The sequence below is a fragment of the Lepus europaeus genome, chromosome 7, assembly GCF_033115175.1.
Source record: "Lepus europaeus isolate LE1 chromosome 7, mLepTim1.pri, whole genome shotgun sequence".
NCBI classification, from domain to species: domain Eukaryota; kingdom Metazoa; phylum Chordata; class Mammalia; order Lagomorpha; family Leporidae; genus Lepus; species Lepus europaeus.
Window position 1 is genome coordinate 61588144 of NC_084833.1, and position 14637 is coordinate 61602780.

At 54.8% G+C, this 14637-nt stretch overlaps 1 protein-coding gene across 1 annotated transcript in view; it reads right to left on the reverse strand.

The window, feature by feature from the left end:
* Window positions 1-14637, reverse strand: part of LOC133763830 (short transient receptor potential channel 2-like) — a 17531-nt gene continuing 2894 nt past the window's right edge. Inside the window, exons 4-14 of the mRNA XM_062197561.1 lie at window positions 12383-12595; window positions 11493-11657; window positions 10435-10609; window positions 7746-7946; window positions 7495-7657; window positions 6173-6265; window positions 2464-2656; window positions 1874-2001; window positions 1670-1748; window positions 936-1068; window positions 1-440 (exon numbers count right to left, since the gene is read on the reverse strand). Coding sequence (XP_062053545.1) covers window positions 1-440; window positions 936-1068; window positions 1670-1748; window positions 1874-2001; window positions 2464-2656; window positions 6173-6265; window positions 7495-7657; window positions 7746-7946; window positions 10435-10609; window positions 11493-11657; window positions 12383-12595 — 1983 coding nt within the window. The remainder of the gene's footprint in view (window positions 441-935; window positions 1069-1669; window positions 1749-1873; window positions 2002-2463; window positions 2657-6172; window positions 6266-7494; window positions 7658-7745; window positions 7947-10434; window positions 10610-11492; window positions 11658-12382; window positions 12596-14637) is intronic.

Genomic DNA, 14637 nt, shown 5'->3' on the forward strand with positions numbered 1-14637 from the left:
TTAGGTGCCTACTAAGTGACCTCCCTCTGTTCCAGCAGAGCTGCATCCGGGCCCCTCCTTAGCCCCCAAATCCTCCTCCTGGGGCAGGGCCCCCGGCCCCTCAGCGTCCTGCTCCCTGTGCACCAGCACGTGAGCTGGGGAGGAGGGGCCGGGCTCTCCGGCAGCTGGAGCGCTGGTGCTGCTGGCATCCTGAAACCCCATTTCTGAAGATAGCTGCTGGGTCCCCACCATCCCTGGCACCATCAGCTCTGGGGTCTCAGGGATGGGGGGGCCCAGGTTCTGGAAGCTGTTGCGTACCCTTGTGATGTAACGGCTGAGGATGCTGGCACCGTCAGGAGGCCGGGGTGTACCTCCGTCCGCCAAGGCCCGCCGCACGCCGGCCACCTCACTTTGAAGCCGTGACACGGTCTTGGTTAGCTCTGTCAGTCTGTTGCCTAGGTCTGGGGGCAGTGGAGTTATGAGAGGAGGTCTCTAGAAGACAAGCCCGTGCTGTACCTCCTCTACCCTCCACAGGACCCCAGGGGATACCCAGTCTGGGGTCCCAGAGGGAGTAGACTGTAAGAAGTGAGGGCCTGGCTCATGGGCTGAGGGTCAGGTGGGAAGGCAGAGCCTGGGGCAGATGTGTTTGACTTGGGGGTAGGAGGGTGGCAAGATCAGGACATGGGAAGCTGGAGAATCTCGGGCACCTTGCTGGTTGGATGAGTGAATAAGGGAGTGAGTGGATGAGAATGGCCGGCAGCAGGAGTGCATGAGAAGCACAATGAGTGGGAGAAATGCTTGAGCCAGTCGGAGGATAACTGAAAGCGAGGGGCAGCATGGACGGGGCCACATACAAGTGCAGGCTGGCTGAGGACGTGGGGCTGGCCATGGGCCTGCAGCGGAGGAGGGCACAAGAATGGCAAAGGAATGGGCAGGCTTGGCGCTGGGCAGCTAACCTTTCCGGCGGGTCTCCTCGAACTCACGGCGGGCAGTCTCAATGTAGCGCTGGACCAGAGCTTTGATGACGCGCAAGCGGTAGGAGACACGCTGTCCTTCTGGCCCTGGCCCTGGCCCTGCCCCAGGATTGGCCTGGATGGCAAGGCAGGAAGGTAAGATTCTCCACACCTGGCCTACCTCTAGCCACTGCCCCCACCCTCAGCAATAAGAGACCAGGGCAAAGTCTGTGCAGACTTCCCTGAAGGCAACACACCTAGACCTGGGCAGCCTCCATCTCCCAGAGCTGTCCTGGGAGGGAGAGGATGGGGGCCTGAAGCTGGAGAAGGGCTGACTGTGAGAAGACCTGAGTGGGGGTGTGGACTGGGAGACGGGGGAGGAAGAGAGGCCCCTACAGACCTGGCAGCGGTGCTGGCATGCATTAGGGAGGGACTCCGGCATGTAAACATTCAACCACGTCTTGGTCCAGACAAGAGGTTTGTCTGGAGCTGAAGGGGTCTCCGTAGCTTGGGAGAAGGGTGGGGTGTGCTTAAGTCATGTGACACAGGGTTGGGAGTTGGGGAAATGGCCAGCGCTAGGGAGCGGGAGCAGAAACCACATGGGAGAGAGGGAACTGGGAACAGGACTCCTGGGGAACACACGTGGAAAGTCAGACAGAAGCCCAGGGCACATTGGCAGGCAGTACAGCTGAGGGCTGCTGTGAGGCAGACCAGCAACAAGCAGGTGAGGTACTCACAAAGGAGGGGATTGGGGGATAGTCGGGCTTCTTGGTTTTGCAGCAGGAGCGGCAACAGCAAATGAACTGGAAAATTCTCCTGTGATTTCGATGGTGGGAAGAGATTAGTCAGGACGGGGCTTGGGGGATGGGGGGCAGGAGCTGGGTAGCATGCAGGGCCCCTGAGTGCTTTGGGGTTGGAAGTGAGGGCTCTGAGATTATCACCTGAGAAGGTAGAAGATGGCCTTGGGGGAGGGCAGGATGTTGAAGGGCACGGGTAGCGTCAGGCCCTCTCGGAAGTAGGATAGGTAGAGCTTGGAGCGAGCAAATTTCCACTCCACATCAGCATCGTCCTGGAGCAGGGAGGGAGGCTGCTGTGCGAGGCCCATGCTGGCACCTGGCTCTGTTGCCTGCTCTGTCTGCCTCTCTCTGCCCCAGTCCTTACAGCTCTTACTCTCCAGCTGCTTTCTTATCTCATCCCCATCTATCACCCGCATTTCCCCTGCCCATGTCTCCCTCTCCCCCTCCCCGTGACCCTTCATCCTGATGAAAGCTGCCCAGACCACCCACTTCCTTCTGGTGCTCCCATCTGCACCCCTCCCCAAGCCGTAAAGTGGGTAGAGCAGAGCACTTGGTGTCTAGAGATGGTGACAGCATTGGTAGGACCCTCATTTTCCAGAGGGAAGCTTGGCTAAAGCCACAGAACTCTAGACAACGGTAGAGGCAAGGCAAGTGCCTTAACTCCTTGCACCCTGTCCCTCTCCCTTCCTTCCTTTCTTCTGCTCCTGGGCCTCAGCTAGCCCTGATTCACGCACCTCAATCTTTTGGAAGGAATTGGTGATCATGGCAATGAGCATGTTGAGCAGCACAATCACCATGACGATGGTAAAGATGCCGTAAAGGGCACGGCCCACGAATTCCGGCACCAGAAACTGAGGCATGTCCACCACACTGTGCTCTTCCATGCCAAACATGGTCCAGAAGAGAAACTGGAATGTTTCGTTGAAACTGGCAGACCAGGCCAAGGGAAGGAAGGGAGATGGGGGGTGAAGTTAAGAGGCTGAACTCCACCCAGACACACTCCTCCCCCTCCACAGCCTAGCCAGAGCCATTCTGCATCCACAACATCCTCGGAACCCCGCTGGCCCAGACAGACACTTGCTGTTTCTGAACTCCAGCCGCCCCGAATGGACTGAACACACTGTATGTTGCAGAGTCACTTTTTTCAGGGATCTGTTCCCAGGTGGGGTGGGGTGAGATGGGCGCTGAGGCCACCAACGTTTTTAGGTGGTGGTGAGGGCTGTGATGGCGCAGCATGGATGTTACGATCTGGACTGGGGTTAGGGAACGCTTCTGGGAGAAGCTGAGCTCTGAAGGATACCTGGCAATCAACCGATGGAAGGGAAGGTGTGAAGAAGAGCATTCCCCCAGGCAGGGGGAGCATCTGAGCAACTGAGGGAAGGCTGGTCTCAGAGGTCAGCAGGGCCCAACCAGACGTGCAGGCTTTGTAGAAGAAAAACAAAGAGCCTTGCCCCAGCTGGTGCGCAACAGGAAGCTAGGAAGGGTGCTAAGCAGAGGGGGACACCTGATTTACATCTGGAAAGATGATGTCGCTACTGTGAGCAGCTTGCAAGGGAAGTAAGAGAGTAGAAGCCTGGAAACCAGGTAAGGAACTGTTGCAGGGTGGGCCTTGAGTGCAGCAGTTAAGACGTCAGGTGGGACGCCTGCATTAAGTGGCGGCTCCTCTACTTCCAATCCAGCATCCTGCCGTTGTGCACCCTGGGAGGCAGCAGTGATGGCTCAAATACTTGGGTCCCTGCCACCCACATGGGAGACCCAGATTGAGTTCCAGCTTCCTGGCTTCATTCTGGCCCAGCCCTGGTTGTTGCAGGCATTTAGGGAGTGAGGCAGCAGATGGGAGATCTCTGTCTCTTCCCTCCAAGTAAAATTAAAAAAAAAAAAAAAGTAAAAATTTAAAAAGACAAGCAAGAGAGAGAGAGAGAGAGAGGCGGCAGGTTGTTGCCATGGTCTGGGTGGGAGGATGGTGGTATGGAGCATGGTGCTGGCTGCTCTGGTGCGCCACCTTCCAGGAAGTCCTTCCTGAACTCCCTTCCCTGCCCCCAGCAGAACATGTTTGCCTGTTAGTCGCTCACAGAGCTGACCACATTTCCCCTCCTTGCATGTTTCTTTGTGAATCTGTCCTATTCTTTTTCCATCTAGGCACCAGTTTAGGCATAGATTTCTGCAGGCTCACACTGGTCTCTGGCCCCGGTCTCTCATTGTCCTCCACAGTGTATCCAGGGCATTCTTTCTAAACGCTCATCTGACCTCATCTTAGTAGCTCTGCTTGTCAACCTTGAAAGGCTCCCGACCACCCTCGATCCAGATGTCTCCTATACAGCCTACCTGCTACTTTTAGCAAAAATACTTTTAATTAGCTGTCACTCATGAATGAAAAGCCCAAGAGGGCTCAGCCTCCCCTTGCTGCCATCATATGATGCCACCAGGACCTAGGGAGCAGGCTGCAGGGAGGAATTACTGGCCTGGCGCTACATTCATGGTTTAAACTGTGGAAGCTCAGGCCCTTTAAGCTAGTCACATGAAGTCAGCCCACGAATGCAAGGATTCTTTGCAAGAGGACTAGTCTGAATGAAACTTTCAAATATACCAGAACTGTAAGAAAGCTTTAAACAGTATATGTAGGCCCAAGTGTGGGTCCTTTAGCTTCAGAGATTAAGCCATCATGTAGTTGCACTCATGAGGAATTTATGGTTGTTGGGGGGGGGGCTGCTGGGAGTTCCCCCAGCCTACAAGAGAGAGCCCAGATTTCTCAGTGAGACCTTCATGAGCTTCGTGACCCAGCTACCACCTGCAGCCTCCTTGCAAAGCTTGTCTTCCAAGTGCCAACCACGTGAGCCATCCTGCTCTTATCCAACACCTGCCTGCTTTGGCACATGCCCCCTTTCTGCCTGAGGGCCTTGCATCCCCTTGAAGTCCAGAACCCTTCTAGGTGGAACAGATTCTCCCTGCTCTAGGGAGGCTTCTGGGGCCACCTAAGACTGAGGACGGGGCTTCCTTCCCCAGCAACCTCAACAAAAACCCTTCTCAAAGCATGTTGATCCCAGTTGAGCTCATGGGTGCTTATGGCTGTCTTCCCCATGAGGGTGGGGCTGGTGCATCTCTCCTGAATGTGCTTCCAGTACCAGGGATGGGCCCTCCCACAAAGGCTGGGACTCACAGCTCCATTGCTCCATAGATGGGTATGACCTCCATAGCAACAACAATCCCACAACGACTGAATGACCAACAGATGGATGCAAAAATTGAGCAAATGAATGAATGGCACACATGAATAAGTGAGTAACATAAGAATCAGTCATTGGCCATATTTAGGAAAAATCTGGCATATAAATAATGATTGAAATGGATTACTATATTTTAAAAAATCTTTGTGTCCATAGTGATATTCCAAAAAGAAGGTAGGAGAAAGAAGTTCTTTGCACAAGAATGCCAGCTAATAAATGTAGAAGAAATGATAGAAGTAAAAAATCACTAACTTGAAGCCACCTCTGTAAAAACTGATTCAGGTGGAAATCACCTGTGGATGCTGAAGCCACTGGGGGAACGCTGCAAGGGGGAAGGTCAGTGACAGAGGCTCGACAAGCCCCTGGCACTAGAAGGGCTCTCCTAGGACCTTTACAATGGAGGTTGCTAGATCAACAGGCAGGCCGGTGGGCCAGCTGACAGCACGTGTCTCCTGATGCGATGACATGGAAGGTCATGCACACCAGCCAGGAGGCTGTGTTCCCACCACAGCTCCTGAATGGGAATTTGATCACCAGGGAAGAGATCATTCTTAACTGTGGAATATAACTTGGTGTAGTCTTATCAAAGAAGTTCACTTGTCATGTAAGACAAATGTAGAGGGAGTATTTTGGATAAAAGGAGACTGAAGAGATAGGACAACAAAATGCAGTTTGCAACCTGAGGTTGGATATTGTATTTTTGAACATTAGGAAGACCTTTTTTTTTTTTTTAATTTGAAGAAATTTAGTAAGGAATATATAGTGGAAAATGTGGAATCAATGCTAAAATTCTGTAGTTTGATAATGGTTTGTGATTATGATCTCAGGAGATACCTTGAACTATTTAGAGGTAAAGTACCACACTATCAGCTTACTTTTAAAATTTTCAGGAAAAAAAAGAACAAAGAGAGCAACAGATCAAGCCAATGTGGCCAAAGATAATTGAAGCTAGGTGAAGGGTACATAGTGTCCACCATACTTTAACTTTTTCTTAGGATTGACATTTTCAACATAAAAAGTTGGGGGAGAGAATGAGTTGATAAATGAAAAAAATGCATGAACAGCAGAATGAACGAATGAGAGTGTGAGGAAACAAGAGAACCAACTGACGGAATAAATGAGGGAGGGAGGGAGGGAGAGAGGAAGAGGCAGTCCATCACTGGGGCTCCAAGCTGCGAGTCCCAGCCTCCCCCCCCATCCCGCCTCTGCCCCAGCATACTTGCCCAGCCGCTCTGTCTCCTGGTAGGGCACATAGATGTTGTTGAGGCCACAGAGGAAGGCGGTCAGGATGATCATGAGGATGAACATGAACCTGGCAGGGAGCAGGAGGTGGAAGGGTGAGGGCAAGTCTCCACCTTGGGAGAAGTCAGGCTCTGGGAGGTGAAATGGGGTGCTGGCCTTCCTGACAACTATTAGTAATTGTTAAAGAACAGAGAAATTGGCCGGCGCCGCGGCTCACTAGGCTAATCCTCCGCCTTGCGGCGCTGGCACACCGGGTTCTAGTCCCGGTCGGGGCACCGATCCTGTCCCGATTGCCCCTCTTCCAGGCCAGCTCTCTGCTATGGCCCCGGAGTGCGGTGGAGGATGGCCCAAGTGCTTGGGCCCTGCACCCCATGGGAGACCAGGAGAAGCACCTGGCTCCTGCCATCGGATCAGCGCGGTGCGCCGGCCGCAGTGCGCCTACCGCGGCGGCCATTGGAGGGTGAACCAACGGCAAAAGGAAGACCTTTCTCTCTGTCTCTCTCTCACTGTCCACTCTGCCTGTCAAAAAAAAAAAAAAAAAGAACAGAGAAATTAGGAGATGTGACTTAAAGTGAGTGCCAAAAACTGAGACTCTTGCTCAGTAACAGCAGGTACTGAGTCCAAACATTCAAAGCCGAGGATGGGCCAGTCTTCCGGGAAGGAGCAGAGATGGCCCAGGAATGGCTGGGAGTCTGGAGTCCAGGGACCGGAAGCTCTCACCGGGAGAGTTAAAGCCACTGTGTCAGTGTGCCACAGAGAGCTAGAAGAATCCCAAGGTGGGGTGGGAGGTTCTCCCCCAAGCTGAGCTGAGCTGAAAGTGTTTATTGATGTAACCAGGGCTTTTCTCCCCAAGGGCACCCATGCTTGTCCCGCCTCAGGCAGACAATGCCCAGGGCAGCAGGCATTAACTGTGGACTCTAACTAGGAAGGGAGGCCAGACTTGGCTGTTTGTGATTAGGAGACAAGCACCAAGGAGACCAGGAAAGCCATGGGTTCAAAGAGCAGCTGTAGAGGGAAGAACAAAAAGGGACCCCTGAGTCTGCTGCCTTAGCTTTCCTTGAAGATGGGAAAACAGGCCCAGAGAGCGGCCACTGGAATAGTGCCGCAACAGGGGCTCCAAGTCCCTACCAAGCACTCTTCCTGCTGTCAGCGGTTTGTCAGCTCTCCTAGGGCCATGGGCCTCTGAGAATGAGAGTTACAGAGGCTCCCTGCAGAGAAGCATACGTTCACATCTACAGGGCCCCAGAGGGAGGGCAGGTGAAGAACCGGGGGCTCTCAGGGGGCAGGGGCGCAACGCACCGGATCATGTCGTCGATCATCTTGCCGATGGAGATCTGCAGAGTGCCCAGCGACTCGTGGGCTGGCAGAATGTAGGCCAGGCGGGTGAAGCTGAGCATGCTGGTGACAGCGAAGAGCACCTCAGCCAAGAACTGGGGGTCCTCTGTGCGCCACTCACTCCGCTCTGTGCAGGGCAGAAAGGGGGCTGTGGCCAGGAGCCACAAAGGAGGAGGGACTGGGGGATTCAGGGCTGAGTGCGGGGGAACACTCACCGGCTGTGGTGAAATAGCGGCAGGCAGCCCCATCCGCAGAGTCCTGGCAGTGCATGTAGGCGAGGCCAGCCAGCAGGAGGCGCAGGGCGAAGGCCGCCAGGTACAGGGACAGGATGACCACATCCAGGAAGTTCCACCAGTCCAGGAGGTAACTGCGCAGGCCCTCGATCCACACCTCCTTACACTCGAACCACAGGAAGCCTACAGGGGGTGGCAAGGCCAGGCCAGGGTGGGGCAGAACTCCTGCTAGGTCAGAGCCGGAGAAGGGGCGGAGGGGGGTTCCTTTGACGGCAGCGGGGAGCTAAGTTGAGAAATGTAACCGGTTCCTCTACTCAGGTACCAAGTGATCTTGTGTGGGAATAAAACTCTTCTTTGGGGGCTGGCGCTGTGGCGCAGCAGGTTAATGCCCTGGCCTGAAGCACCAGCATCCCATGTGGGCACCAGTTCGAGTCCCAGCTGCTCCACTTCTGGTCCGGCTCTCTGCTGTGGTGGTCCAAGTCCTTGGGCCCCTGCACCCACATGGGAGACCCGGAGGAGGTTCCTGACTCCTGGCTTCAGATCGGCACAGCTCTGGCTGTGTGGCCGTCTGGAGAGTGGGCCAGCGGATGGAGGACCTCTCTCTCTCTCTCTCTGCGTCTCCTCTCTCTGTGTAACTCTGACTTTCAACTAAATAAATAAATCTTTAAAAAAAAAAAAAAAAAGACTCCTCTTTGCTGCCTGCACCCATCCAGCATGGGCAGCCAGCACCCAGGGGACACTGTTCACTGAGAAGGAATACTCGAAATCTGTCTCTCCGTGCCCTGTGCATGGCAGGGACTCCAGATTAGCAGCTTGCTCAGGGAGCCCATGTCACTTGGAAGATCTCTATTTCCTGCACACTCACTCCCGGCGCCCTCTGCCTCGAGCGCCCTTCCACATCCTTTGGTCGTCCAGCTCGCCTTCGTGGCTCGGGTTAAATGTGATCTCCTCATGAATCCTCCCTGCTCTGTTCTCATAGCTCTCTGGCCTCTCCTGATGCCAACACTACTGGGCAGTGCAGGGTGTTTCTCCATGGGTCTGTCTCCTTCCGTCATTCCCCTGAACTTGGAGCCCCTCAAGGGTAGAGACCACGTATAACTTCGTTTCTTTATGCCTAGTGCCCAAAGTAAATATTTATGAAGCTCCTACTGTTTGCAGGTGGGATCCTGCAGTGAACAAGCCTGACGTGGTATAGTCCCTGTCCTCCTGGGGCTTCTGGTCTAGTGAGGGGGCCGAGAAGCAACCAAGCAGAACCAGGCCACTTGCTAAGACTGAGGAGCACGCGAGCAGAGGGACTGGGGTGGGGGCCAGGAAAAGCATCTCAGAGAGCAGTGTTTAAGGGGAGACCTGGAGCAAGAGCAGGAACCAGGCTGGTGCAGGGGCAGTGTGAGCCAGGGTGAGAGCTCTAGAAACAGGGAGTGGGAAAAGGCCTGGAGACAAGTGGGAAGTTGACGTGGCTGGAGGTGGCAGGAGAGCCCTGTGAGCGTGGGGCATGTGCAGCAGGGGTACAGAACCATGTCTCAATCCTTCCTGTATTCTCAGGGCTTGGCTCATAAGAGGGCTTCGACAAACATTGATCACGTGAACAAATGTATTTTGTTCCACTTGTTTCTGACTTCTCTTCCCCTGGAGGCAGGAAGCATATGGGTTCTATCTCTAGGCCAAGACACATTTAGTAAATAATAGGATGAGAGATGTTCTCTCTTGGGCTGTGACCCCCTAAAGTGTCTTGGCCCACTTTCCTTGTGGACATCACTAACTGGTTGGCAGAGCAGACCTGGTGCACTGGTGGCCTGGGCGTTTGCTAACCAAGCTAGAGCTAAACGAGGGAGGCCATCGGAGGCCCGAGGCAGAGTGGAACCCTGGGGATTCCTGTAGCCTGTTGAGAATACTTGATTCTGCTATGGAAGAAAAGAAAGCCAATGGAGTGGATGCTGTGTACACAGGAAGCACAGATGAGCTGGTTAGCTGGCTGACGTGATGCACAGATGAAGTAAGTGTGGCACACGGGCGTGAACGTACACAGAAAGGGATGTGGAGACACCAGGTATGCGAGACACCCTGAGCATGCACGGGGCATACGAGGCATCAGGTCTTCAATTAGCTTCCCACTGGTCACGCCCATGCTGGCTCCACACATCCTCTGCCCCAGGAATGCATGTAAAATTCAGAGCTGCTCATGGGAGAAACTGGCAAGCTACAGCTGGGGCCAGATAGCCTAGTCACTGCTCTCCCACCTGTCAAGTGCTGGGCACGGGCATCTTCTGTCTGTCTTAGCACCCTGCCACAGCCTCAACTCTGGTTCTCACAACAGCAGCACCATGTAGGGACTTGGAAATAGACCACACGATGTGGGCATGTTAATGTGGTCTGGGAGCCTTTCTGCTCTTTGACCTGGGGGCGAACTTGTCTGGCAGTGCTTGCACCAGCACTGCGAGGGGAGTTCCCACCTGGCACCGTAGACAGGTGCCTTACCTGTGAGAGGCTGGAAACCTCAGAGTGCTCAGGAAGTCTTCCACCGGGCTCCCCTGGTGGACACGAGCCCCGAGGGCCTGGTTGCATATTCCGGGGGCAGTGACAGAGGCAGAGACTCCCACGGGGGAGCTTATGTGAGGACAGTGAAGGGGGGCCCCCAGGGAGACTGTCCCAGATAGAGGGCCCGCCTACATACCTGTGACCCAAACCATGTGCAGTGAAGTCTCCCAGACGCTCTGGCTGCGGCCCCGGAAGGTGCTCAGCTGCGTCTCCATGACCAGGGACTCTCCGAGCAGGAAGATGAGGAACCACAGGTAGGAGGCGGAGTGCAGCAGGAACTTCAGCACTGGGATCTTGAGCAGGTGGCCCAGCTTCGGGGAGAGGCGGAGAGTGTAGCTCAGTCTCGCCTCCTGGGAGCCCTTCTGGACTGCTCAGCGTGTCTCTCATGCAGACCTCTACTGAGAATGCGTCAGGCCCCGCCCTTTCCTGTCTACAGCCTCCCTCAGCGTGATGCAGGGGGTCTCAGTCCTGTGGTCCTGGGAGCTGAAGCTCCCCGAAGCTACCTTACCTTCTCTTGGGGAGTCCCACAGGCTCTTTGAGTACAACCCAGTCGATAGGAAAATGCATCAGTTCGGTCTCAAACTTGCTCCTTCTCCTTTGGCCCCACCTCATAAAATGACTGGCTCAGGCAGGCCAGGAACCTGGGTCCCTACACTCCCACCCCATCCCCCAATCCACCTTTCACACCACTAGCAGAGGGAACATTCCAGAACACAGGGCTGGGCTAATGGGGCTCCCTTCATTAAGCCCCCGTTCTGTACCACTTGCTGGGCGTCTTTTTCCTCAGCCTTTATCTCCTCCCTGCCCTGGGCCTTGCTGCCTTGCCTGCCTCCCTGCTTTCTGCACACCCCTCACTGCTCACCGGCTTAACAGGAGCAGGCCTTGCTCTTCCGTAAATCCCAGTGGAGCTCAAGGACACGTCTGTTGGATGAGGGGCTCTCCAAGAGCTTGTAGGATGGGTCAGGACCCTCTTTGGGATGGTGCAGGGCTGTCTATAGGACTCGGTCTAAATCCTGACCCCGCTCCTTACCGTGAACCCCGCACATTTCCTCCTGCATGAAACAGGTGTGATGCTTTCCTTCCAGGGCTACCTCAACCTACTCAATGGGCACCCGCACAAAGTGCCCAGCCCAGGGCCTGGCATAGAGCAGATGCTGAGTAAATGACAGGCATCATTAATCTCATCCTTAGTACCCGGGACTTGGGCGCCAGCCAGTAGCCGAGGCAGAGGAAGGGCATGGTGAGGAAGATGAGGAAGGCAATGAAGAGCTTCCAGATGGTGGTGCTTCCACGCCAGCCGGCCAGGTTCCCACACCAGATCGAGGACAGGACTTGCTGGCAGATGGGGTGAGCTACGAACTGAGCAAAGGTGGGGCATGGGTAGAGGGCAGGCGGGGGAGCCGGTTGGGTGATGGCCCTTACCGCCAGAGACTAGACCATCCCCTCTCCTCCCATGCCAGGCTGCCCAGAGACAGGCAACTTGGCATGTGACCGTGGGCAGCCCCCATGCCTCTCTAGGCCCCAGATTCTTGAATGTGAGTCAGAGAGTGGTGGGTAGCACCAGGTGTCCAGGTCCCCAAACCTGCAGGGCCCGAGTTTGACTAGAGTGGGGTGGGCAGGGAGGGTGCAAGGCCGGGGAACCCCTGTGCAGGGGCGTGTCTGGCTAAGTTCTCAGTGGACCAGGGCACCTGAGGGTGGAGGAGGGCAGGGAGAAGGGGCTAGGGAGGCTAGACAAGGGTCTGTCTTCAGCATGGGGAGGAAGTCTCCTGAGGGGAAGAACAGCAGCACTTGACCTTGAAGCCCTGAGAGAGGGCTACCGCAGTCCGTACCACAGTTACCTGGCGGCCCAGAGGCCACACGGAGTCAGAGACCCAGAAGCCTCATCTGAAAGTAGACTCTTGGAGGGTCACGGGTCTTTGAGGGAGGTTAGGGCTGAGATGGAAGGTAAGAAGGGAGGCTGGGGGGTTAAGGCTCAAGAGAGATTTGAGGACAGGAAAAGTAACTGCTTAGGGCTGAAGTGGGGGAGCCCTAGAGATGGCCCCCAGTGGGGCAGGATGGGGTGGGGGCAGGGGCTCCCAGCTGACCCGTTTCTGGTTGTAGTTCACGGCCAGGCGCAGCCTCGCCAGGTTGGGGATGCCCTCCTCAAAGGCCTGGCCCAGGCCCTCGGCCTCAGGCTCCGTCTCGCTGTCCTCGCCCAGGTCGTTGAGCACCGCGGTGACTTCACTCTGGTTCCGGCACATGCCCAGCAGCTCAAAGCCATAGTCCTGGCTCAGCGACTCCAGCGCGATGTACTCAGGCTGCAGGGAAGCAGGTCTGTGTGTATCGGCCCCTGTGGCCTCATTCCCACTAAACCATCCCACGGCCTGGGCCACCACTTCCTACATCCGGTGTCCTTTCTTCTCCTTTTGCTCCCCTTCCTTCCTCCCCCCCCCCCACTTCCTTCCTTTCTTTTTAAAGATTTATTTGCAAGACAGAGTTACAGAGAGGTAGAGCCATCTCTTCCATTCCTCTGGTTCACTCCCCAAATGACAGTAATGGTCAGAGCTGAGCTGATCTGAAGCGAGGAGCCAGGGGCTTCTTCCAGGTCTCCCACGAGGGTGTAGGGGCCCAAGGAGTTTTTCTACTGCTTTCTCAGGCCATAGCAGAGAGCTGGATTGGAAGTAGAGCAGCCAGGACTCGAACCTGCATTCAAATGGGATGCTGGCACTGCAGGCTGGGGCTTTAACCCACTGGGCCACAGCACCGGCCCCCTCTGCTCCCCTTTCTGCCCAGTCCTTGCTACAATAAGGCACCTCCTGTATCAACTTTGCTTATCTGATGCCATCTCCATGTCATCACGAAGTCACTCCCACCCAAACCTTCTGTCACCTGTGCCCATTCTTTGCACTTCCTTTTCCAATCCCTATTTCCTGTCCCACTTTCTCTCCAACTCCTTATGCCTTTTTTGTCTCATGGTAAAAAGAATTTGTTTGCCTCTTACGTTAAGAAATCTGAGTAGTATATTTAATTATCAATTCAATCTTGTCATTCAAGAAGCTGCAGGGGCTGGCGCCATGGCTCACGTGGCTAATCCTCTGCCTGCAGCGCCAGCATCCCATATAGGTGCCAGGTTCTAGTCCCGGTTGCTCCTCTTCCAGTCCAGCTCTCTGCGTGGCCCGGGAAGGCAGTGGAGGATGGCCCAAGTGCTTGGGCCCTGCACCCATATGAGAGACCGGGGGAAGCACCTGGCTCCTGGCTTCGGATCGACACAGCGCACCGGCCATGGCGGCCATTTGGGGGGTGAACCAACGGAAGGAAGACCTTTCTCTCTGTCTCTCTCTGTCTAACTCTGCCTGTCAAAAAATAAATAAATAAAGTTTCTTTAAAAAAAAAAAGCTGCAAGTTTAAACAGAAACCTTAAATTGCTTTAGGTTTACATTTTTAAAGAAACTTTAAAAAAAAGGGTGCATGGGGCTGGTGCTGTGGCATAGCAGGTAAAGCCACTGCCTGCAGTGCTGGCATCCTGTATGGGCACTGGTTCGAGACCTGGCTGCTCCACTTCCTATCCAGCTCTCTGCTATGGCCTGGGAAAGCAGTAGAAGGTGGCCCAAGTTCTTGGGCCCCTGTACCCATGTGGGAGACCTGGAAGAAGCTCCTGGCTCCTGGCTTCAGATCAGCCCAGCTCTGGCCGTTGCGGCCAGCAGATGAACCAGCAGATGGAAGGTCTCTTTCCCTCTGCCTCTGCCTCTGTAACTCTGTCTTTCAAATAAATAAATCAATCTTTAAAAAAAAAAAAAAAAGAAAAAAGAGGATGCATACCCAAAAAACCAGATTTGAGATGTTAAGGCATAAACTTTGTAATTATGGGGTCTCCTCTTCTGTCCCCAAAGCCAGCTCTGCACAGTCAGAGGGCTCATCCCACCCACACCTACAACTAGAGTGAAGTAAAGCCGGCGCTGGGGTCTGAATCTTGCATCAGCTGCTGAAAGAAGCGTCAGCATGATTCAGCAGTTATCTGTGTCACTGTCTCATCTGATTCTGTTCCTTCGCCTGGGAGCGGATCCCATCACTCGGCCTCACGTTATGAAATGCTCCTTCATTTAACTTTTTCAGCACCTCCTTCCATACTAGGCGAGCCTGTGGCGGCAGTTTTGGGAGATGCAGAGATGAACAGCAGCTCCTATCTGCTTTTTTTTACCTTTCAGATCCTTGGTTTTAGGTGAGGGCCTTGCCCCAAGAGGACCTAGGCGAGGCTTTCAGGAGGCCTGGCACTGCCCCTCAGGTGGGGTCATGGAGGGCAAGGTACTTCCCCTTGCCAGGCCTCCCGCTTCCTGCCTGTGAAGGGGTGAGGGTTCCTGCT